Consider the following 26,615-nt stretch of genomic DNA (forward strand, 5'->3'; position numbering starts at 1 on the left):
ATTACAATGGAAAGAGAGTAGCATTACAGTGCAGACGCCTAACAGTATCTTAACCAGGTAGTCAAAGTTAACGTTATCAGTAACAGGATAAATGGATATTGAATGCCTCTCAACACAAGACATTGAGAACATGTGTCAACATCTGTCAACCTCCTGTCAAAAACTGAATAATCTGCTGGGTGCTGTGTACACACCTGTGATCCCAGCAGCTTGGGAGGCTGAGGAAGGAGGATCATGTGTTCAAAGCCAGCCTCAGCAAAAGTGAGGCACTAAGCAACTCAGTGAGACCGTGTCTCTAAATAAAATACAAAAAAAAAAATAGGGCTGGGGATGTTGCTTAGTGGTCAAGTGCCCCTGAGTTCAATCCTCGACACCCCTCCCCCAAAATTGAATAATCTGAATCTAATTGTTTACTGTTAACAAATCCAAATTGAAAGTTTGTTTTTGAAACTGTCCATGTCATGAAAGTCATAAGTTATATATATAATTTAACATAAATATAACTTATGAAATGCCTTCAGTCCTAGATGGGGACATCATTGGACATAAGGGACATAATTGTGATACCTAGAGAAATTGCATGTAGACAGTCCCAACTTATGATGGTTCAACTTATGATTTTTCCACTTTATGATGGTACAAAGCAATCCCCACACAACCTGACTGGTTTTCACTGTCAATACATTATTCAATAAATTACATGAGATATTCAATACTTTATTATAAAACACACTTTGTGTTTAATGATTTTTACCTAACTGGAGGCTAATGTAAGGGTCTGAGCACATTTGAGTTAGGCTAGGCTAAACTATGATGTTCAGTAGGTTAAATGTATTAAATGCATTTTTGATTTGTGATATTTTCAATTTACCATAGGTTTTCATGATGTAACCCTATAGTAAGTTGAGGAGCATCTGTTATAGATATTGAATATTAAATATTTAGATAATATACACTGTATATTTTATAGTACTATATCAATAATAAATTTTTTGATTTTAATAGTTGTCCCATAGTTATAAAATATCCTTTGATGTGTGTGGACTGGGGATTGAACCAAGGGCCTCACAAATGCTGGTAAGCACCCTACCACTGAACCATATGCCCAGCCCTTTTAGTTTTTATTTTGAGGCAGGGTCTCACTAAATTGCTGAGACTGGCCTCAAACTTGTGAACCTCTGAACTCAACTTCCTGAGTCACTGGAATTCCAGCTTTGTACCACCACACCTGGCTGAGAATGTTCTTATTCTTAAGAGATAAACATTGAAGTATTTAGGAGTCAATGGGGAATTATGCCTGCAAATTACTTTCAAATGATTTGAAAAGTAAAAGTCATTTATTTATTTTATCTATTTTTATTGTGTTGGGATGGAATCCAGAGCCTGGCTCATGTTAGGCAAGCACTGTACTGCTAAGCCATAACCCCAGTCCTCATGAAATTAAAAAAAAAAATCTGTGTGTATACCCACATACACATTCATACATATAGAGACAATGAATGCAAATGTAGCATGTCCCTGCCATCACAAGGACTTTCTTGTCTTAGGAAAGGACCCACATCCTGGCTCTTTTCTGCTCTCCAGCTAATCACAGTGATATCTCCCTTCTGGATCATCACAGTCCCAGCATATTCTGCACCCTCACCCTGGGGATGCTCTGGGCTGCCAGGAATGACCACTTACTGCCTACTCTGTCTCTAATCCCCTGACCATCTGCTTCGGTTGGGGATGCAGGCCACCTGCCTAAGACTGTTCTCATTCCTGCTCTAGGGCACTTGTGTATCACCTCGGTGATGTGATCCTTCCCTTCCACTTGGCCCAGGCCCAGCAGAAGGGCTTCCAAGGCACTTCTGCTTCTTCAGACTTTCCCCTACTCCCTCTACTGGTTCTTACTCCTCTGAGTGTTCCCTATCTATTTCTTATTCCTTTTGACTCTTCCTTGGTTCCTTTTTACTATTCCTTCTAGATGGTTTTTGTTTTCTGGGTGCCTCCCCCTATTCTCTTATTTATTGGTTCCTTTGGCTGCACCTGGGTTCCTCTAACTATTCATGCATCCTGTTTCCTGTTTTGCATTCCCTCAGACACCTGTCCTTCCAGTAGGTCCTTGTTCTGTGGCACCATTGTTCTGATGGAGCTGTAGTTGATCTCACCAGTCCCTGGTTCCTAAGAGCTTTTCTTGTTCTTTTCAGCGGTTCACAGACTGGTTGCTGTTGGATTTCCCTGTTTTCTAATCTCTGGATCCTTTTCTGTGCCCTTGGACAGTTCCTTGCATACATCTCTAACATACTGTCTTGTGATGCTCATGCTATTGGCCTATGGACCACACTTTGAATAATGCCAGTCTGGCTGGTTCCTTAGCGTGGGCTCTTAACCACTAAAGCACACTGCTTCTGCTGTATATTCTCTACCATGACTAGATTCTGTATTTCTACCATCTTCATTATTCACATTACCTCTGTCTACTGGCCGGTTTCTATGGTCATCCCAGTTTGCCCAGGAATTTTGCTGTTTTAACATTAAAAATCCCATGTACCCTTAGTCAGCCTATTCCTGGGAACTCTGGCTGCTCCCCAATCTCTACCTGGCTTCTTCGTTGTTCCTTAATCCTAGTGATAACTGTGTGGGATCTCTGGCTGTTAACCCACTTTAGTAATTTATCCTATTCCTTCTGGTTCTTCACTAGTTTCTTTAGCTCTTCCCTAATTGGTCAGGCTGCTACCCACACCAGATATATGTTTAGTGTTCACTCTGCCTGCTCTCCTAGAGCCTCTGGTTATTTCCTGGGAGCTCTGGCTGACAACCAGAGCCAAGTACTTTTGCTGCTGTCTCTGGGTGTTTCCCAACTGAACTGATCATTGTGTCACATGTTCCCTGCTACCCTAGACCATTCTGCAGCCTTGGAAGCTCTTCTGTCATCTTTCCCACTGTTCTACAGATTCTGTTCTTTCCCTGATCCCCTGCAATTATCTCCTATCTCTGCCTATATCCTCTAACTGCTACCTATTCTCAGGGTCATTCTTGTTCCCTGGTATATCTGCTGTCTTTTCCCCATGCCCTCAAACTGTTCTCTGAACTTAAGAACCATTTTCTGGATCCTCTGGAAGTTGCTGGACCCTCAGGCTCATACTTGGCTTCTTGAATATTTTTGCCTTTTCTATTTCATCTGGCTTCTCTTTTTCCTGGTCCCTCCTCCTATGTTATGATCCTTCTGATTTTTTATTTGTTTGTTTTCTTTTTTCATACTGGAGATGGAATCCAGGGGTGCTCTACCAGTAAGTACATCCCCAGTTCTTTTTATTTTTGAGAAAAGGCTTCTGATTGCTCTTAAACCTCATGTTCTTCCTTGCTCCCTAACAATGACTACTTCTCTGGTCTCGATGACTCTTTCATAGTCTCTCTGTCCCACTATATCTGTTTGTCCCACTATGCCTCCATTTGTTCCCTGGAACCATGGGGTATTCTCTAACTCTAGTAAGTGCTCCATGGTCCCTCCAGCTATTCCTTCTTCCTTCTCAGCCTGCCTGTTCCCTATGGCTATCCCCTCAGTCCTATTTTTCTTCCTGGCTCTTCTCCTTGATCTCCAGTGTCAGCCACCATTTCTTGGTCCAACGGGTTACTCCTCAACCCTGAGGACATTTTTATTGGTTCCTTGGTATTTCTACCTATCGCCTGCTCCTTGATATCTAATGGAAAAAAAAAAAACAAGAATCTAATGAATAAGTGAACAACTAGCATTCACCAAAGACCTGATGATTTCCATTTCTTCTCAAGAAAGGCCAGAAATCTGTGGTTGGGAAAGAAAAGGGGTGAATGGAGAATGTGCCTTGCAGAGCCCAAATCATTCATCCAGACAGCCCAACATATTGACTGGACAACAGGCCATCTGCAGGACTAGGGAGAACCACATTGTGGTAGTTCCAATCAATGTGCCATTGACTATTATGAGTAAGCAGAGCTTAGACAAGATGGAAGTGTACCACTATCAACATTCATACACTTACCAACTAATGCTTCTATATCTTTCACTCAAAAATATAACTTCAGTGACTTGAGCAAAAAGATATAAATGCAGAAATTTTACCATAGCAGTTTTAATCACATTAGAAAACCTAAACTACCCTAAATACATATTAATAGTGGACTGTGAAGAGGATGGGGAGATGTCAGTCAAAGCATACAAAGTTTTTGTTAGATAAAAGGAATAAATTTTTGAGATCTACTGCACAGCACAGTGACTATAGTTAATAACATAATGCATATAGTAGTCCCCCCATTATCCATTGTTTCATTTCTCATGGTTTCAGTTACTCATGGTCAACTACTGTCCAAAAACATTAAATGACCAGATGCTGTGGTACATGTCTGTAATCCCAGTGATTCAGGAGGAGGCCGAAGCAAGAGGATTGCAAGTTCAAGACAGCCTCAGCAAGGCCCTAAGTAACTTAGTAAGACCCTGTCTCACAATAAAAAATAAAAAGGGCTGGGGATGTGGCTCAGTGGAAAAGTGCCTCTGGGTTCAATCCCAGTACCAAAAAAATTTTAAATAGAAAATTCCATATTTTGAGACAGAGCCCACAGTCACATACTTTTATTACAAGCATATTGTTGTTTTATTATTAGTTTTTTGTTACTATTCTCTTATTGTTTATAATTTACAAGTTAAATTTTATCATAGGTATGTATGGAAAAAACAGTACAATCATGTGTTGCTTAACGATGGTGACAAATTCTGACAAATACATCATCCGGCAATTTTGCCACTGTGCAAATATTAGAGTGTACTTACAAAACTAAGATGGTTATGATACCACTAGGCAATATAGTCTTGTGAGATCACTATTGTATTTGTGGTCAATTGTCAAATGAAGTGTCATTATGTGGTGTATGACTGTATATATAGTATTTGGTACTATCTGAGGTTTCATGCATGCAGTGGGGGTCTTGGAACAAATCTCTCAAGCATAAGAGGAGGCAGGCATGATAGCACAGCCCTGTAATTCCAGTAACTTGGGAAGTTGAGGCAGGGGGATTGCAAGTTCAAGGCCAGAGCAACTTAGTGAGACCCTGTTTCAAAATTAAAATTTTAAAAAGGGTTGGGGACACAATGCAGTGGTAAACACCACTAGGTTCAATCCCCACCACTAGAAAAAATAAGAAGGGACTGCCATATTTCAAAATTGCTGAAAGAGCAGATTTGAAATTTTTTAAAAAGGTAAGTATGTGAGGTTATAGATATTAATCAGCTTGATTAAATCATTCCTTAATGTGCTATGCACAGATATATCAAAATATATACAATTATTATTTGTCAATTTAAAATAAAAATTAAAAATTAAAAAATGTTGGACATCACATATGTATTAAAGAAAAATTTACTGCCTAGAAACTTTAAACTGATGAGTTAAAAAGGAGGTAACCATGGGGCTTGGCATATAGCTCAGTGGTAGAATACTCGCCTGGCATGCACAAGACCTTGGGTTTAATCCCCAGCACAAAAGAAGATAACTTAATAGTATGATTCCATTTTTTTATAAACAATAATATTTTATTCTTCAAAACAACTAATTTCTCCCTATATACATGTATGATTACACGAATGGCATGAATCCACAATGTGCACAACCACAGAAACGAAAAGATGCACCCCATTTGTACACAATGAATCAAAATGCAGTCTGCAAAAATAAAAAAATAGCTAAACAAAAAAGAAATAATTAATGATTCCATTTTAAACCTTGGCACTGTGTATGTGCATGTGTGTGCATGTATGTATGTGGATGGTATACATACATACTTCTGGCCCCACACATATACCCACATACCTGCATACATGCTCATGCAAAAGAAAGAAACAACACAAAGAAAATATATAACTCAGTGTTAATGATAGTTAACTTTGGGTGATGCTGGAATTACAAGGAATTTTCTATTCTATTTGTTAACCTGTGTTTTCTACAATTTTATTATGAAATAATGAAAAGATATAAACCAAAATTATTTTTTAAGTTTAGTATTATCCCAATGACCACATGACCATGAGTCCCTGTGGCAGCAATCTCTTTCTCTAGGTGACATTCACAGGAAGGTCTGAAAGGAGGGAGCTATGGGCAGGGTCTCCTGTTTACACAATCTTAATGGGAATCCCAATGGGAAACTTGGTCTCTGCTGCAGTGCTGTGAGGGGGGTGGGTAAACATTCAGAGGACCTGGCTATAGGCCAGTGCTATCACTGCCACCTTGAGAGGCCTGGGCTAATCTTGAACCTACTCAAGCCATTTTACTTATATCTGAAAGGAGAAGGAAGAGTTGGAAGGGCTCTAGAGACTGTGGTGGCCTTATTACCCTGCCAGGCTCTAAAGTTTCAAGAAAAAAGATTTTTTGGCACCCAAATAAGGATAGAGAAATCAGCAGCTCCTCAGAAACCAGTGGGACAGGGGGGATTAGTTGAACATCTGTAAAGACCCCATGTAGAGGAAAGGGCTGTACTGGGTTAGGGGTTGCATTTCCTTGGCCATGGCTGATGGCTGCTCCCACCCAGACCTCAGCCTTAGACAGCCTGCAGGAGTTTCCTGTTCTTCTCCTCCAGGCTATGGGGCTGGACCATCCATATCCCTTTCTCCATCAGCCACATTACCTTTTCCACTGAAACCCACAGGGATCTGGATGTGGTGACTTCAGCCATGTGATACTTACTCTTAGCAGGAGAATCTAGATTTTCTATAGGGAAGCAAGTATGGAATCTGTAACTTCCTGTGACTCACCTGTCTCTGCCCTGAGGCCTTGGGGACAGAGCAGGGGTATTTCCTCACTCAAGGAATTCTTACCCATGGGGTCCTCTCCCTCCTCACCTCAAGCGAGCTGCCATGTTCCTCTACAGCCAGGGCCAGGGACGATTGGAGAGATTCTCCATTGGCTGTCATGTTCATGCTGGACCCTTAGGCTCTCCTGCTGATGACTTGACCCTTCCCAGGAACTTGAAGCTGGACTGACATCTGTGGGTTCACCCTGGGCTGCTGGCACAGGTGAGCCTGGTTGGAAGGAAGATCCTGCAGTCCCCACTAAGCGTTCTGGTCCTGGGACTCTGCGGAGGCTCCAGGAAAGCTGGAAAGATAGTACTCATGGTTAGCCACTCCACAGTCACCCACGAATGCTTCCTATAGGCACCAAGGGGCAGCTCACTGTGCTGGATGTTTCAGAAGGGAAAAGTTGAGTAGAACCAACACCCACCAAATGATAGCATGGGATGTAGGAAAGATTCACAAGATTTGGTGTAAGATGAATGGGTGTTGGATTTACAGCTTTTCTACATTCTATAGTCATTCTAAGTTGAGTTTGTCTTAAAACGAGATGAAAATACCTATCTAATAGGTTGTTAGAGTTAAATGAAATGATGGCTCTGAAGCACTTAGATCTACCCAGCCCCGGAATACATTCAATTATTATTAAATGTTGCTATTATTATAAGGTACAAGTCATGCTTTGTTGACTACCAAATTTCACACTCATCTTGATAGCTAGGCATTACTTTTATTATTATTCCCATTTGCCATCTGATAGAGCTATTCATATATGTAAAGAAATCCTGCTTTCCACGGGGCGCGATCCAAGATGGCGGACTAGAGGGGGACTGCATCCCCAGTCGCTCCAGAACCCAGGAGTTAAGAAGGGGAGGCATTGAGAGACTCGGACCAAAATATAGCCATGGGTGAGTCTGCCCACTGGGTAAAGTTCGGCCTGGGTGGCAGGCCCAGATAGAGGTGACTTATTGGAGCCGGGCAGGGCAGCTAGAGTCTTCCACAGGCAGCCCTGCGCACTCCGGTGCTGGCCCCTCCCACACAGCCAGCTTCTCCAGGTTCTCGGAGCAGGCCCCCTAGTGAGAGCCTTTCTGACCAGAACAAGCTCCAAGTCCCGGAGCCAGTGCAGCATACTCTGGCCCGCAAGCGGCTTCAGGGACCAGGACAGGGCAGCCAGCAACCTCCCCAAGCAGCCTGGACCCCTGCGGTGGGAGGTGCCTTTCAAGGCTAGCTTCTTGGAACAGATCGCCCAGTGAGAGACTTTCTACAAAGAGACAGCCACAAGTCCCCGAGCCAACGGAGAGCTTCGATCCCCAAGCAGCATCTGGGATCAGGGCAGGGCAGCCAGAGACTTCTTCAGGTGGCTCTGCCCACTCCGGCCGCAGGCTCTTTCCATGGGGCGATCCAAGATGGCGACCTAGAGGGTGACTGCATCTCCAGTCGCTCCAGAATCCAGGACTCAAGAAGGGGAGTCATCGAGAGACTTGGACAAAAATAGAGTCACGGGGTGAGTCTCCCCCACTGGGCGAAACTTGGCCTGGGCGCCAGGCACAGATAGGGGTGGGGTTATCATAGCAGGGTAGGGCAGCTAGAGTCTTCCCAAGGTAGCCTTCCACACTCCGGTGGTGGGCTCCCCCAACACGGCCAGCTGCACGGTGCAGGCCCCCAGTGAGAGCCTTTCCGCACAGAGCCAGCTCCAAGCCCTGGAACCAGTAGGGGTTAGGGGCAGCTTTCTTTGGAAGCACTGCATCATCAAGTTCCTCCAAGACTTCAGGCTACTGAAGGCTGGGAGGTGATACACTGGAAATCTACCGGGACACTATAAGCCAATAGAGGAAATCTGCAATATCTCAGATTCCCACTGACATCTGACCAATATGAGAAAACAAGGGAAGAAAATGTCCCAAACAAACCTAGATACTACATCAATAAAACCCAATGACAGCACAGCAGAAGAAATGTCAGAAAGGGAGTTCAGAATGTACATAATTAAAACAATCAGAGAAGCAAATGAGGAGATGAAAGAGCAAATGCAGGCATTGAAGGAGGAGATGAAAGAGCAAATGCAGGCATTAAATGATCACACCAATCAACAGTTAAAAGACCAAATATGGGAAGCAAAAGATCATTTCAATAAAGAGTTAGAGATACTGAAAAAAAAACAAACAGAAATCCTTGAAATGAAGGAAACAATAAACCAAGTTAAAAACTCCATAGAAAGCATAACCAATAGGGTAGAACACCTGGAAGACAGAACCTCAGACATTGAAGACAAAATATTTAATCTTGAAAACAAAGTTGGCCAAACAGAGAGGATGGTAAGAAATCATGAACAGAATCTACAAGAATTATGGGATATCATGAAAAGGCCAAAATTTGAGAATTATTGGGATTGAGGAAGGCTTAGAGAAACAAACCAAAGGAATGAACAATCTATTCAATGAAATAATATTAGAAAATTTCCTAAATCTGAAGAATGAAATGGAAAACCAAGTACAAGAGGCTTATAGAACTCCAAATATACAAAATTACAACAGACCCACACCAAGGCACATTATTATGAAGATACCTAACATACAAAATAAAGACAGAATTTTAAAGGCCGCGAGAGAAAAGAATCAAATTACATTCAGAGGGAAACCAATACAGATATCAGCAGATTTTTCAATCCAGACCCTAAAAGCTAGAAGGGCCTGGAAGAACATTTACCAAGCCCTGAAAGAAAATGGATGCCAACCAAGAATCTTATACCCAGCAAAACTTACCTTCAAATTTGACGATGAAATAAGATCCTTCCATGATAAACAAAAGCTAAAGGAATTTGCAAAAAGAAAGCCAGCATTACAGAACATTCTCAGCAAAATATTCCATGAGGAAGAGATGAAAAACAACGATGCAAATCAGCAACAGGAGGCGCTAGCCTAAAGGAATAGCCAAATAAAGGAGAAACCAAATCATGTCAAAAAACAAATATGAATCAAATGACTGGGAATACAAATCATATCACAATAATAACCCTGAATGTTAATGGCCTGAACTCGTAAATCAAAAGACATAGACTGGCAGATTGGATTAAAAAGAAAAATCCAACAATATGCTGCCTGCAAGAGACTCATCTTATAGAAAGAGATACCCATAGACTAAAGGTGAAAGGATGGGGAAAAACATACCATGCACACGGACACAGCAAAAAAGCTGGAGTATCCATCCTCATTTCAGATAATGTAGACTTCAAGCCAAAACTAGTCAGAAGGGATAAAGAAGGACTTTACATACTGCTTAAGGGAAGCATAAATCAGCAAGACATAACAATCATAAATATCTATGCCCCGAACATTGGCTCATCCACGTACATCAAACAAATCCTTCTTAATTCCAGAAATCAAATAGACCACAACACAATAATACTAGGCGATTTTAACACACCTCTCTCACCACTGGATAGATCGTCCAAACAAAAATTGAATAAAGAAACCATAGATCTCAATAACACAATCAACAATTTAGACTTAACGGACATATATAGAATATACCATCCAACAAAGAACGAATACACTTTCTTCTCAGCAGCACATGGATCCTTCTCTAAAATAGACCATATTTTATGCCACAAAGCTACTGTTAGCAAATACAAGAAGATAGAGATACTACCTTGTACTCTATCAGATCATAATGGATTGAAATTAGAAATAAATGATAGAATAAAAAACAGAAACTTCTCCAATACCTGGAGATTAAATAATACACTATTATATGATGACTGGATAACAGAAGACATCAGGAGGGAAATAAAAAAATTCTTAGAAGTAAACGAGAACAAAGACCCATCATATCAAAATCTCTGGGACACTATGAAAGCAGTACTTAGAGGAAGATTTATTTCATGGGGCACATTCAAAAAAAGAAGTAGAAATCAACAAATAAACATCTTAACACTACAGCTCAAAGTCCTAGAAAAAGAAGAGCAGACCAATACCAAAAGTAGTAGAAGACAGGAAATAGTTAAAATCAGAGCCGAACTCAATGAAATTGAAACAAAAGAAACAATTGGAAAAATTAACAAAATAAACAGTTGGTTCTTTGAAAAAATAAATAAAATTGATAAACCCTTAGCCACACTAACAAAGAGAAAGAGGGAGAAAACTCAAATTACTAAAATTTGGAATGAACAAGGAAACATCACAACAGACATGACTGAAATACAAAACATAACTAGAAGCTATTTTGTAAATCTATACTCCAACAAAACAGAAAACCTCGAAGACATCAACAAATTTCTAGAGACATATGAATTACCTAAACTGAACAACTTAAATAAACCAATTTCAAGCAATGAAATAGAAGAGGTCATCAAAAGCCTACCAACAAAGAAAAGTCCGGGCCCAGATGGGTTCTCAGCCGAGTTCTACAAAACCTTTAAAGAAGAGCTCATTCCAATACTCCTGAAAGTATTCCATGAAATAGAAGAGGAGGGAACCCTCCCAAACTCATTCTATGAAGCCAATATCACCCTGATACCTAAACCAGACAGAGACACATCGAAGAAAGAAAATTTCAGACCAATATCCTTAATGAACATCGACGCAAAAATTCTCAACAAAATTTTAGCAAATCGCATACAAATATATATTAAAAAGATAGTGCACCACAATCAAGTGGGTTTTATCCCAGGGATGCAAGGTTGGTTCAACATTTGGAAATCAATAAATGTCATTCACCATATCAACAGACTTAAAGTTAAGAATCACATGATTATTTCAATAGATGCAGAAAAAGCATTCGATAAAATACAGCACCCCTTCATGCTCAAAACACTAGAAAAAATTGGGGTAGTGGGAACATTCCTTAACAGTGTAAAGGCAATCTACGCTAAGCCCATGGCCAATATCATTCTAAATGGTGAAAAACTGAAAGCGTTCCCCCTAAAAACTGGAACAAGGCAGGGATGCCCTCTTTCACCACTTCTATTCAACATCGTCCTTGAGACTCTAGCCAGAGCAATTAGACAAACCAAAGAAATTAAAGGGATACGAATTGGAAAAGAAGAACTCAAACTATCCCTGTTCGCTGATGACATGATTATATATTTAGAGGAACCTGGAAATTCCACCAGAAAACTTTTAGAACTCATAAGTGAACTCAGTAAAGTAGCAGGTTACAAGATCAATGCTCATAAATCCAATGCATTTTTATACATAAGTGATGAATCCTCAGAAAGAGAAATTAGGAAAACTACCCCATTCACAATAGCATCGAAAAAAATAAAATACTTGGGAATCAATCTCACAAAAGAGGTGAAAGACCTCTACAATGAGAACTACAGAACACTAAAGAAAGAAATTAAAGAAAACCTTAGAAGATGGAAAGATCTCCCATGTTCCTGGATAGGCAGAATTAATATTGTCAAAATGGCCATACTACCTAAAGTGCTATACAGATTCAATGCAATTCCAATTAAAATCCCAATGATGTACCTTGCAGAAATAGAGCAAGCAATTATGAAATTCATCTGGAAGAATAAAAAACTTAGAATAGCTAAAGCAATCCTAAGTAGCAAGAATGAAGCAGAGGGTATTGCAATACCAGATCTTCAACTCTACTACAAAGCAATAGTAACAAAAACCGCACGGTATTGGTACCAAAATAGACAATGGTACAGAATAGAGGACATGGACACAAACCCAAATAAATACAATTTTCTCATACTAGACAAAGGGTCCAAAAATATGCAATGGAGAAAAGATAGCCTCTTCAACAAATGGTGCTGGGAAAACTGGAAAACCATATGCAACAGAATGAAATTAAACCCCTATCTCTCACCCTACACAAAACTCAACTCAAAATGGATCAAGGACCTCGGAATCAGACCAGAGTCCCTGCATCTTATAGAAGAAAAAGTAGGTCCAAATCTTCAACTTGTTGGCTTAGGATCAGACTTCCTTAACAGGACTCCCATAGCATAAGAAATAAAAGCAAGAATCAACAACTGGGATAGATTCAAACTAAATAGCTTTCTCTCAGTGAAGGAAACTGTCAGCAATGTGAAGAGAGAGCCTATAGAGTGGGAGACTATCTTTGCCAACCATACTTCAGATAGAGCACTAATTTCCAGAATCTATAAAGAACTCAAAAAATTCTACACGAAGAATACAAATAATCCAATCAACAAATGGGCTAAGGAAATGAACAGACACTTCACAGAAGAAGATGTACAAGCAATCAACAGACATATGAAAAAATGTTCAACATCCCTAGTAATAAGGGAAATGCAAATCAAAACTACCCTAAGATTTCATCTCACCCCAATTAGAATGGCGATTATCAAGAACACAAGCAACAATAGGTGTTGGCGAGGATGTGGTGAAAAAGGAACACTCATACATTGCTGGTGGGGTTGCAAATTAGTGCAGCCACTCTGGAAAGTATGGAGATTCCTCAGAAAGCTCGGAATGGAAACACCATTTGACCCAGCTATCCCACTCCTTGGCCTATACCCAAAGGACTTAAAATCAGCATACTACAGTGATGCAGCCACATCAATGTTCATTGCTGCTCAATTCACCATAGTCAGATTGTGGAACCAACCTAGATGCCCATCAGTTGATGAATGGATAAAGAAACTGTGGCATATATATATACAATGGAATATTACTCTGCAATGAAGAATGATAAAATTATGGCATTTGCAGGCAAATGGATGAAATTGGAGAATATCATGCTAAGTGAGATAAGCCAACCTCAAAAAACTAAAGGACGAATGATCTCGCTGATAAGCAGATGAGGACATATATTGGGGGGTGGGAAGGGTTAGCATTAGGTTTAGGGTTAGGTTTAGGGTTAGGGATAAGGAGTGTGGTAAGAATGAAGGAAAGAAGGACTGTATAGAGGGAAAAGAGGGGTGGGAGGGGTGGGGGGGAAGGGAAAAAAATAATGAATCAAACATCATTGCCCTATGTAAACGTATGATTACACAAATGGTATGCCTTGACTCCATGTACAAATAGAGAAACAACATGTATCCCATTTGTATACAATAATAATAAAAATAATAATAATTAAAAAAAAAAAACCTTAGCTTTATCCCATCTGCAAAGTCCATTTGTGGTGCAGATACCCAGGATAAGAACCAGGATGACTCTGGGTCAGTTTTCTGTTTATTCAACTGTGGGCTGCCTGCTTTACCCAAGGTGACTTGGGGTGAAGCTTAGTCACAACAAAGACACCAAGAAAAAAAAAAAAAAAGAAATCCTCCCCTCAAATCATCCAGGTTGAAGGGGAAGACAGGGATTTAAGCCCAGGTATGCCTGGTTCCAAAGTACCTTTTCTTTTGGTAGTAATGGGGATTGAAACCAGGGTTACTTTACCCTGAGATAGATCCCCTGTCCCTTTTATTTTGAGACAGGGTCTCAATAAGTTGCTGAGGCTGGCCTTGAATTTGTGATCTTCCTGCCTCAGCCTCCAGAGTCACTGGGATTATAGGCTTGTACCACTGCACCTGGCTCCAAAGTGCCTTTTAAAAACTACTGAGCCATGTGGTATTCTATATGTGGTAGTCACAATAAACATTTCTGTTTCCAGTTTCCTTCAAAGTGTTCTGGCTGAGAGGTGACCATGTCACAAGTACATAAACTGAGGTTATTATAATTCAGTATATGTTTTGGGCAACTTACATAGCCCACTGTCTTTTGTCAAAGATGCAGACTTAAACTTACACTCCTCCCTCACCATTCCCATCTGGGCTCTGAAAAAGAGCAGGTCTATACAGGTTGCTAAAACATCAGCCCAAACTGTTCAACAAAAACTGTCATGAATGATGTCATCAAATGGTGTCCACAGGCCCCTAAATAATCACCAACATAGGCAATACATCCTCAATACAAAATTAACATTGATCTACTCTATGAATCAATTGAGCCTCTGGGGTCAAAGTCAGCCTCTAATAGGACCCCATAATTCACAGCCCACATATATAATCAGTGATCTTCATAAAAGCCTCTGTAGATCTTCCAGTCTATCACATACCAACTCACACAGTCCTGCAATAACCAATGTGCACAGGACCTAATTCATGACTTCTATTGTTCTACCCCAAAATTATTCCCAAAAACTTGTTTTTTGGGTGGGTACCAGGGATTGAACTCAGGGGCACTCAACCACAAGCCACATCCCCAGCCTTATTTTGAATTTGATTTAGAGACAAGGTCTCACTGAGTTGCTTAGCACCTCACTTCTGCTGAGGCTGGCTTTGAACTCTCAATCCTCCTGCCTCCGTCTCCTGAGCTGCCAGGATTACAGGTGTGTGCCACCGTGCCTGGCACTCCCAAAGACTTTTAATTCCTTGATGATCTCCTTAGTGCCCCAATCAATAAACTCATGAACTGAATTAATGACCTTAGATACTTAGATCTCCAATTCTTATTCAATCTCAAGAATTTCTACAGAGGTCCCAATCACTGACCCATGTATGTCTCAATTATTTCCCTTCTAGAATTCTTCCCAGTTGTCACTTATTACCCCCATATGAATGGCAGATATAGGCCCTGGATTATCCAATTCTGTTGGATCCTAACTCTTTTATCCTCCCCCACAGAAATCCCCCCAAACTTTGACTCCCAGAAGAACCCAAACATCCAACCCCAAACTTGGATTGATGTTGAATTGAAATGAAACACTTAAAACACTTCCAGACAGAAACAGCATGTTATTTGCAGCTAAAAGAAATTACAAAGGTACTAGACTTCTTATTTGTAACACTAGAAGCCATATTAGAAGAAAACATGTACAAATTTTTGAGAACTGAGATCCAAGAATGTGAAACTCACTCTGGCTAGATATCATTCTTCTGTCAGAGCAGAAGAAACACGATTTTAGACATAAAAGCATTACTACATAATATGACAATTATTCCCACCTCAGAATGTTCAAGGGAATAGTCTAATTATAAGCAGAATAGTAACAGAAAGTTCAAAATAGAAGGTAAGTAGTTTTGAAAAATGACTTGAAATTGATATATACTTATATCGGAATAAAGATGAGGCAATTGAGTATTTATTTATTTTTGCAGTGCTGAGCATTGAACCCAGGGCTTTGTGCATGCTCAGCAAGTACTCTACTACTGAACTCCTGGGCTTAAGCAAGCCTCCTGCCTTAGTCTCCCAGGTAGCTGTGTATGTACCACCAGGCCTGGCTTGAGGGTTTTTGATAATGGTCTGAGGTATGGACAAGGCAACTTTTAAAAAATTACCCATGTGATTCTAATATGCAAAGTTTGGAGCCATTGCTTACAATGACCTCTTCACACAGCTCTTCATCCTATGCAAATCCTGTGGCAGGGAGATTAATTTAAGGTTACCCACTAGTTTGACTAGAGAGGCAACAAAGTCCTCGCAGCCCTCTTTCCATAGCATTCTGTTATCATATTCTAGAAAGACTCATATAGGCTTCCTGGACCTTCATCAGTGGGCCTCTTCAACTTGACTATGCTTAAAAGTCACCTGGCTTGCTTGGTGGAGCAGATAGTTTGTAATTGAGCATTTAGAATAAATAAAAGTATTGCTATCACTGAGTGGAAATTTTTAAATACTCTGGAATATTAAACTTAGCATAATGTCCTGTAGGAACATAATGTCCAGAATTAATGTTCATTCATGCTGTTGCAAACAGCAATAACTCTTTCTTTTTAAACACTGAGTAATATTATTTCATTTTATGTGTGTATTTTATATGCATAATCCACTATTTCATCCATTCATCTATTGACAGACACTTAGGTTGAATCCAGGTCTTGGCTATTGTGAAAAGTACTACAAACAACATGGAAGTACAGTTATCTCTTCAAACTCCTGAGTCATCTCTTTTGTATGTATACCCAGAAGAGAGGTTGCTAGGTCATACAGTTGTGTTATTTTTAATTTATTGAGGTACCTCCACATTATGTTTTCCACAATGTCTGTGCCAAATTACATTCTTACTAACATGTACGAGTGTTCCCTTTCCTTCATATATGTTCACTAACACTTAATCTCTTTTTTTTTTTTTTTTTGGCGGTGCTGGGGATTGAACCCAGGGCCTTGTGCTTGCAAGACAAGCATTCTACCAACTGAGCTATATCCCAGCCCCTCTTGTCTTTTTGATAATAGCCCTAATAGGTGTGAGGTAATAGCTCATTGTAGGTTTTTTTGTTTGTTTGTTTTGGTACTGGGGATTGAACCCAGGGACCTTAACCATTGAATCACATCCCCAGCCCTTTTTTATTTTTTATTTAGAAAAAGGGTCTCACTGAGTTGCTTAGGGCCTTGCTACATTGCTGAGGTTGGCTTCGAACTTGCTGAAGGGTATGGAAAATAATATTCCTATAAGACAGCCCCTGAAGAAAAACTGAAAGATGGTACAGCTTGGGAGGAGAGGGGGGAAGTTAGCCAAGCACTAACCTCTCCCAGTAAATCCTTTCCCCAAAACAATAGGCCCTGAAAGAAGGGGGCAGATATGGAATGCTGGACTCTGGACTTTGTCCTTCTCCACTGCAAATTAATCCTACTGGAGGCACAGTAAATAGCAAAACTCTGGGAAACAATGAATCCTAGAGGAAGGAGAAAAGCAATGGGCAAGATTTGAGTACTCATCCCTCAGGATACTTCCAGGCAACAATGAGTTTCAACCTTTAAACAACTGCATTCCTAAGTTAAAGTTTTAACCTGAACAGTTAGCCCCTGTCTGTCCAAATGGCACATTCACAGTTTCAATGATTAAACCACCTTCATTGTGCCTTATAAAACTAAAATCCCCTCTGTAACCCACAGCCATTTTCACATCCAGAAAATGAGCCCCTATGGTGCCCGAGTCTGAAAATGAATAAACGGCTTCTCTGAATCTGTTGAGTTCTGCATTTTGCACTTACACTTATGATCCTCCTTCCTCAGCCTCCTGAGCCACTGGGATTACAGGCATGCATCACCATGCCCAGCTTCACTGTAGTTTTGATTTGTATTTTCCTGATGATGTTGATGAGTGATGTTGAGTATCTTTCCATATACCTATTGACCTTTTTTTAAAAAACAGTGATATCCATTATTTTATTGATACATTAGAAATGAAAATAAACCATGAGAAGCTGCAAAGACATGAAACTTCATGAAGATTAAGAAGCAATGGAGCCAGGCATGGTAGTGCTAGCTTGTAATCCCAGCAACTGGGGCAGATTGTGAGTTCAAAGCCAGCCTCAGCCAAAGCCAGTTGTAAGCAACTCAGTGAGACCCTGTCTCTAAATAAAATACAAAATAGGGTTGGGATATGGCTCAGTGGTTCAGTATCCCTGAGTTCTATCCCTGGTGCCAAAAGAAAAAAAAGAAAAAAAAGCAATGAAGGCACATATTCTAAGTTAAAATTCGCTTGCCTTGTAGGGGATGAAAGGACTACACACACAAAGGTCATCAATGGTGAAATTACTGACAGTTTCTGTCATTTGTAATATATTTATGTATCAATGAAAAGTTCAGAAATAAATTTAATGAAACATTGACTACTGTTAACCTCTAAGCCAGTGAGTACAGGTGAGAAGTCATAAGGTGCCTAAAATTTCTACAAACACAGGTTTACAAAAAAACAACAAGCATAGAATCAAAGCTCTCTGGCAATGCTGAAATTTGTTCTTGGGAGAAAATTCCTATTTTATGATGTTTGAACACACTCTTTTTTCTGTTGGATACTTTCTTTTGAGGGAAGAGTATGTTTCCCTCAATTTTGATTTGTCAAACCTTTCTACTTCAGACAAGTCCAGTTTATCACTCATCTTTGTTGGCATCAGATCTGCTATTTTGCTGCCCATTATTCTGCTCCCCCACACCACTTTACAACCCAGATTGTTAGCCCAGAACTTCCTAGTCAGTAACTGGCCCAGATTGTTAGCCCCCAAACCTCCTCGCCAGCCATTGGTCCGTTGTTATTAGCCCCCGAAATTCCAGTACTTAAGAATAGCTCCCCCGCCATTTTCTCTCTCCTCCTGGCTTTCACTCTCTCTCTCTCACCCTGTAGGGAGACACTCTGCCTGTCTGCTTAATAAAATCTTTTGCGTGAGTTCCCACGTCCGGAGTGGTTTCTGGGTGCTTTCAATCTTGACTAAATGAAAGACTGAAGATTAAGGCTAGTGTAAGGTGGTGGTCTCTGAGTTCACACCTTGCTCACTCAGGATCAGGTTGCTGTTCCTGTGCAGAACCAGGTGCTTGCAATTCCTGTAACAGGCCCCACCCCAGCCCTCTGATTGGAAAAGGGATCCCAGGCTCATCTGCTGGCCCTTCCTCCACTTTAGCCCTGCAGGCCTGCATCCACTGTCTTCTCTCCACGTAGGACCTCACCCCTCCCTATTGGCCTTTTTTGACTTCTTTGCACCTTTTTAAATGAGGTTATTTGGGTTTTTGCTACTGAGTTTTGTGAGTTCCCTATATATTCTGCATATTAATCCCTTATTGAATATAGGGCTCAAAAATATTTTTCCCAATTCATAGGCTGCCTTTTCATTGTCTCCTTTGCTGTGTAGAGACTGGGGACATGAAGGAGAAGGAAATGGGGAGATGTAGGTCAAAGGGTACAAAATTATGGTTACATTTGATAAATAAGTCCTAGAGATCTAATGTACAGGAGGACTATTGTTAATAATACTATATTGTATATTGAAAATTTACAAAATGAGTAGATTTTAGGTGCTTTTACCATGCATGTACACATACACATGGGTAACCACTGAAGGTGACTGGTATGCAAAATTGCTTACCCATAGTAATCATTTCAGTTGGATATGTATATTAAAACATCATGTTGTACATTCTTAAATTTATATAATAAAATATGCAAATGTAGAGGGGAGGGCAAGTTATGCATCTCTATGGGCAGGTATTGCTATGATGTAATACAAATCTAGTGATGTACAAAATATAGACAATCACTGTTGTAAGGAAGGTGAACATAACTACTAGCAGAACTGACAAAAGTAATCAAAATTCCAAACTAGTAAAATTTTGAAATAATGGGAATCAGGAGGCAGATTAAGAAAAACATGAGCAGGTCTGAGGCTGTAGCTCAGTGGCAGAGAGTTTGCCTAGCATGCAGTGAGGCACTGGGTTTCAATTCTCAGCACCACATAAAAATATACAAATAAAACAAAGGCATTCTGCTCATATTACGACTACAAAAAATTTTTTAAAAAATGAGCAAACCAAAGAGGCAGGAAAAGGGAAAGAAGAAATGTCAACCAAGTAAAATGAATAATAAACATAGGAGGCATAAAATCAATATTAGAATTCAATTAAATAGTTCGAGGTGAATTCTGCTACAAAAAATAAAGACTATGGAACTATGGAACTATGGAACAGACAACCTATAGAATGGGAAAAATATCTGCCAGCTATTCAGCTGACAGTGGGCTAATAGCCAGAATACATAAAGAACTAAAAACCTTAACAATAAAAAATAACCCAATTAAAATGGGCAAATGATCTGAATTTACACTGCTCAAAAGAAGAAATACAAATGGCCAATAAATATATGAAAAGATGCTCAATATTATTAGCCATCAGGGAAATGAAAATGAAAATTACAATGAGATCCTACTCTCTTGACTCCAGTTAGAATGGCCATTAGTTTTTTTAAAAAGTAACAAATGCTGGGGAGGATATGGAGAAAAAGGAAGTGTTACACACTGTTAGTGGAATGTAAAGTAGTACAGCCACTATGGAGAACAGCATGGAAGTTCCTCAAAAAACTAAATATAGAACTACCATATGATATAGCTATCCACTCCTGAATATATATCCAAAGGAAATGAAGTCAGCATACCAAAAAAATGTCTGCACACCCATATTTATTGTGACTATTCACAATAGCTAAGATATAGAATCAGGGTGCCCACCAAAAGATGAATGAATACAGAAAATGTGGTATACATACACAATGGAGTATTATTCAGCAATACAGGAATGAAATACTTTCATTTGCAGCAAAATGAATGTAACTAAAGGACATTATATTAAGTGAAGTAAGTCAGGACAGACAAGCACCTCATGTTCTCTCTCATTTGTGGAAACTAAAAAGAGTTGACCTGAAAGTAGAAGAGTATTACTAGGGACTGGAAAGCTTGGGGGCGGGGCATGGAAGAAGGGTTGTTGAATATGATCAATGGACATTGTATGCGTGTATGGAAATATGACACTGAACCTCATTAATATGTAAAATATGTATTAATAACATAAATATATAAAAAAGAAAAATTTAAAACACAACAAAGTACAGTTGCCACACATCTAAATCAAAATGACAAAGAGATGAAACAAAGTATTGGGCAGAATTATAATATTATTTATCATTCTTTCTTTTATATTTGGTACTCATTTCTTTATTGAAAATCTTTGCCTACCTCAGGGTCATAAAATGTTTATTTTCTTCTAAAAACTATATTGTCTTAACTCCCACATTTCAATCTACTGTCCATCTGGGAAGGATTTTGATATGTGTGGTATGGGTTAGGGTCAAAATTAATTTCTTTTATGAAGATAGCAAGATGGTCCAGCACCACTTAGTGAAAAGACCATCTTTTCTTCATTGCTCTGCAGTGCCTACTGGTTATCACATAGGGTGTGTGTGGGGGTCCATTCCTAAACTCTGTATTTCCATTGATCTCTTTTTCTGTACTTGAATCAGTATTATACTATCTTCATTAATGTGCTTCATATTAAGTCTTTATATCTGGGAGAGTAAAAGATTATTAAATTGGAAGCCAGGCATGACAGTGCACACCTATAATCCTAGGAAGTTGGGAGGTGTTTTTTTTTTTTTTTTTTTTTTTTTTTTTTTTTTGGTGCTGGGGATCGAACCCAAGGCTTTGTGTTTGCAAGGCAAGCACTCTACCGACTGAGCTATCTCCCCAGCCCCGGAAGTTGGGAGGTTGAAGCAGGAGGATTGCCAAGTCTGAGGCCATCCTCAGCAATTCAGCAAGACCCTGTCTCAAAATAAGAAATAAAAAGGGCTGGGGATGTGGCTCAGTGGTAAAGATAAAGAGCCACTGGGCTCAATTCCTGGTACCACACAAACACCCAAAATGAGTGTTAAATTGGACTACATTAAAATTAAGGACTTCTGTTCATCAGCAAAATTAAGAAGGCACATTCCATAGTGTGAGAAGATAACTGCAATATGTGTATCTGAAAATGGTTAAATTTTTAAATATATTAAGAACTTCTAGAAATCAGTAAGAATAACAAAGTAAGAGCAAAAGGAACAGATACTTCACAAAGAAGATCCAGCTGGCAAATAAGCTTATGAAAAGATGTTCAACTTCATTAGTTAGCAAGGAAATAGAAATTATACTACAATAAGATGATCTTCCATATCCTCCAGAAATGCTAAAATGAAAAAGATAGGAAATAACCAAGAGCTGGCAAGGATGCACAGCAACTCAAACTCATAAATTGTTTGTTAGGAGCATAAAATAGTACAAAATACTTTGGAAAATTAGTAGTATCTATAATGCTACACACATGCAGTATCTTATGACCCAACCTCCTAGGTATATACCCCCCAAAATGCAAACATGTTTACCAAAAGAGAAGTACAAAAATATTCATAGTAGTTTTATTTAAATGTGAAAATTATATTGAAACTGTGGTATATATATATATATATATATATATATATATATATATACACATACATACATACACACACACAATGGAGTATTACTCAGCTATGAAGAATAATAAAATTATGGCATTTGCAGGCAAATGGATGAAATTGGAGACTATCATGCTAAGTGAGATAAGCCAATCTCAAAAAACCAAAGGAAGAATGATCTCACTGATAAAGGGATGATGACACATAATGAGGGGTGGGAGAGGGGCAAGAATGGAGGAAGGAGGGACTGTATAGAGGGAAAAGAGAGGTGGGAGGGGTGCAGGGAAAGGAAAAAATAATGGAATGAATCAAACATCATTACCCTATATAAATGTATGATTACGCAAATGGTATGCTGTTACTCCATGTACAAACAGAAACAACATGTATCCCATTTGTTTACAATAAAAATAAATAAAAAAAAGAAAAAAGAAAAAAAAGAAAATTATGCAAATGCCAACCTGTACTATACAGTCCTGCATCACTTAACAATGGAAATACATTCTGAGAGACATGTGTTAGCTGATTATGCTGTTGTAATATTATAAGAGTGTACTTAAAGCCAGGCATGGTGGCAAATGCCTGCAATCCCAGTGGTTCAGGAGGGCTGAGACAGGAGGATCATAAGTTCAAGGCCAGCCTCAGCAACTTAGTGAGGCCCTAAGCAATTTAGCAAGACCCTGTTTCAAAATAAAAAATAAAAAAAAAGACTGGGGATGTTGCTCAGTGGTAAGTGCCCCTGGGTTCAATTCCTGGTACCAAAAAAAGTGTACTTACCAAAATCTACATGGTATAACCTAATACAAACCTAGGCTATATGGTATACATTGTCATATATGCAGTCCATTATTGACCAAAATGTCATATGCAGTGTATAACTGTAATTATACAAGGGAGTACTATATAGCAATGAGAAAGAACAAATTGCTATACACAGCATACATGAATCTCATCTCACGAACATTATGTTGAGCCAAATAAATCATATCCAAAAGAGTAATGAAGCACTGCTGTGTGATTACATTTATATAAATTTCAAAAACAAAATAATTAATCTATGCTGGCAGAAATTAGGACATTGGTACCTCTTAGGAGGACGCTGGAAAGGAACACAAGGGGACTTCTTGAGGGTTACTATGGACATTTCTTCCTGTAGGTGGTGTCTATGCAGGTTTGTTCAGTTTGTTAGAAAATCATCAGGCTAACCAGGCGTAGTGACACACTCCTGTAATCCCTGCAACTCAGGAGGCTTGGGCAGATGTATCACAAGTTCAAGGTAAGCCTCAGCAATTTAGTGAGCTGTAAGCAAGTTAGTGAGACCCTGTCTCAAAATAAAAAATAAAAAGAACTTGGGATGTGGCTCAGTGGCAAAGCTCCACTAGGTTCAATCCCCAGTACTAAAAAAACAACAAAATCAGATAAACATGCAAAATGTGTATACTTTCTTAAATGTTGCTATATTGCAAGAAGGACTTGTTTGTTTTTGGTACTAGGGGTGGAGCCCAGGGACACTTTTCCACTGAGCCACATCCCCAGCCCTTTTAACTTTTTATTTAGAGACAGGGTCTTACTAAGTTGCTTAGAGCCTAACTAAATTACTGAGGCTGGCTTAAAACTTGTGATCCTACTGCCTCAGTCTCCCAAATGGCTGAGATTACAGGTGTGCACCACCACACTCAGCAACATTATCTTATGTAAAGTTGGAACTCAGTGGTAGATCATGTGTGAGGCCCTGGATTCAATCCTCAAAAGCACAAAACAATAAAATAAAATAAAAAAATAATAGCTGGGAATCGGGGTGGCACAAGACTATAATCCAAGTGAATCAGGAGGCTGAGGCAGGATGATCCCAAATTTGAGGCCACTCTTGGCAATTAAGTGAGATCTGGTATCAAAATAAAAAATAAAAGGGCTAGGGATATAACTCAGTGTTAGAGTAACCCTGGATTCAATGTCCAGTACCTAAATAAATAAATAAATAAAGTTAGGCTGTAAACACGTTTAGAACTGGTGTCTTTTAAATTGCAAAATATCATTTTCTTTTCTCTGCTGGTATTTACCAAATGCTGGAGAGGATGCAAAGGAACTAGACCTCTCATACATTGCCAGGAGGAATACAAAGTGGTACAGCCACTCTCGAAATTGTTTGGCAGTTTCTTTAAGAAAAATATTTATGACATGACCTAGTAATTGTCTGGGCATTCAGTCCAGAGAAATGAAATCTCATATATACATAGAAAACTATACAGGATCATTTGTAGCAACATAATTTGTAACAGCCCCAAACTGGAAATAACCATAATGAACCTGAATTGGTGAATGGTTAAACAAACTATAGATATCTGTAAAATGAAACACTATTCAGCAATAAAAAAAATGAACTATTGTTAATAGCTACAATGTGGATGGTTTTTGAGGGCCTCCTGCTGGGTGAAAAAAACAATATTGGAAGGTCATATACTGTATAGTTTAATTTATATAACATTCTCAAAATGACAAAATTTTAAAGACAGAAAACAAATAGCCAGGCATGGTGGTACACATCTGTAATCCCAGCAGCTTGGGAGACTGAGGCAGGAGGATCATGAGTTCAAAGCCAGCCTCAACAATTTATCAAGGCACAAAGAAACTCAGTGAGACCCTGTCTAAAAAGAAAAAGTAAAAAGGGTTGGGGACATGGTTCAGTGGTTAAGCACCCCTGAGTTCAAACCCTGGTTCCAAAAAAGAAAGAAAGAAAAAAAAGAGAAGAAAAGAAAGAAAGAAAGAGAGGGAAGGAGGGAGGGAGGGAAGAGAAAAGAAAAGAAAGGAGAAAGAAAGAAAGGAAGAAAGGAAAGAAGGAAGGAAGGGAGGGAAAGGAAAGGAAAGGAGGAAAGGAGGAAAGGAAGGAAGGAAGGAAGGAAGGAAGGAAGGAAGGAAGGAAGGAAGGAAGGAAGGAAGGAAGGGAAGGAAAGGAAGAGAGAAAGCAAATGACTGGTTGTTGGTAGGGGTTATACATGGTGTGGGGGTAGACTCTAAAAGGGTAATAGTCACTATATCTTGATTGGGTGGGTAATTAAGCAAATTTACACACATAGCAAAATTACATAGAACTATGCACATAACTTGTAACAATGTCAAATTCTAAATTTTTATATATGATTTTGTAAAATGCAACCACTAGGGAAAACTGGATAAAGGGTTCACATAATCTCTCTATACTGTGTTTGAAACTTCCTATCAATCTAATAATTATTTCAAAGTAAAAAGTTTGATACTTGCCTACCATGCACAAGGCCCAAGGTTCAATCCACAGCACTGCAACAACAAAAAAGTTTTAAAAAGTCATAATGACGTTAGGCAATTTTATTGTATATTTTCTATAGTATGATGTAACAGTAGACAAAAAAGCCAAAGTGGATTTGAAAAACATAATCAATAAACTAGATTTAATACACATAAGTTGATTGTGCCTAATGAATAGTTATTCCTCCATATCTGTGGGCTCTGCATCCCAGATTCAACCAAATGTAGATTTAAAGCATTTTTTTATTCCAAAAAGTACCAAAAAGTAAAACTTGAATTTCTTGCATATTAAGCACTGTACTGAAACCACGTGAATGAAGTGGTGAGTTATATGGATTACAAAAGCAATCGGTAAGTGTAAAAAGAAAGAAAATCCTACCTTGTTGACATGTACTATATAGCTATGCTGACAATGGTTGTGTCTGTACTGAGCATGTATAATCCAGTATAATATCTATTTACATAGCATTCCCATTGTATCAGGTATTAAAACTCATCTAAAGTCAGGTGCAGTGGTGCACGATTATAATCCCAGCAGCTCAGGAGGCTGAGGCAGGAGGATTGCGAGTTATAAGCCAGCCTCAGTAATGGTGAGGCACTAAGCAACTCAGTGAGAACCTGCATCTAAATAAAATACAAAATAGGACTGGGATGTGGTTCCGTGGTTGAGTGCCCCTGAGTTCAATCCCCAGTACCAAAAAAAAAAAAAAAAGTCATCTAAAGATGACTGAAAGTATACTGGAGGATATGTATACATTATACACAAACACTGCACCATTATATATTTTATATAAGGCACTTTGCATCCACAAATTTTGGTATCTACAGGGGGTCCTGGAACCAATCCCTCATGGGTTCCAAGGGACAACTTCAGTCTTCTCTG

General features: G+C 39.2%; 1 protein-coding gene and 1 pseudogene across 5 annotated transcripts in view; both read right to left on the bottom strand.

Annotated features, from left to right (window-relative positions):
* Positions 1–26,615, bottom strand: part of Znf41 (zinc finger protein 41) — a 63,973-nt gene that overhangs the window by 27,258 nt on the left and 10,100 nt on the right. For all 5 annotated transcript variants that reach the window (XM_047536723.1, XM_047536720.1, XM_047536724.1 and 2 more), the window contains exon 2: positions 6,848–7,100. In XM_047536723.1, coding sequence (XP_047392679.1) covers positions 6,848–6,925 — 78 coding nt within the window. In that variant the 5' untranslated portion in view covers positions 6,926–7,100. The remainder of the gene's footprint in view (positions 1–6,847; positions 7,101–26,615) is intronic.
* On the bottom strand, positions 18,461–18,581 carry LOC124972370 (thymosin beta-15A-like; annotated as a pseudogene).

This window comes from Sciurus carolinensis, chromosome X (assembly GCF_902686445.1).
Source record: "Sciurus carolinensis chromosome X, mSciCar1.2, whole genome shotgun sequence".
Classification (NCBI taxonomy): Eukaryota; Metazoa; Chordata; class Mammalia; order Rodentia; family Sciuridae; genus Sciurus; species Sciurus carolinensis.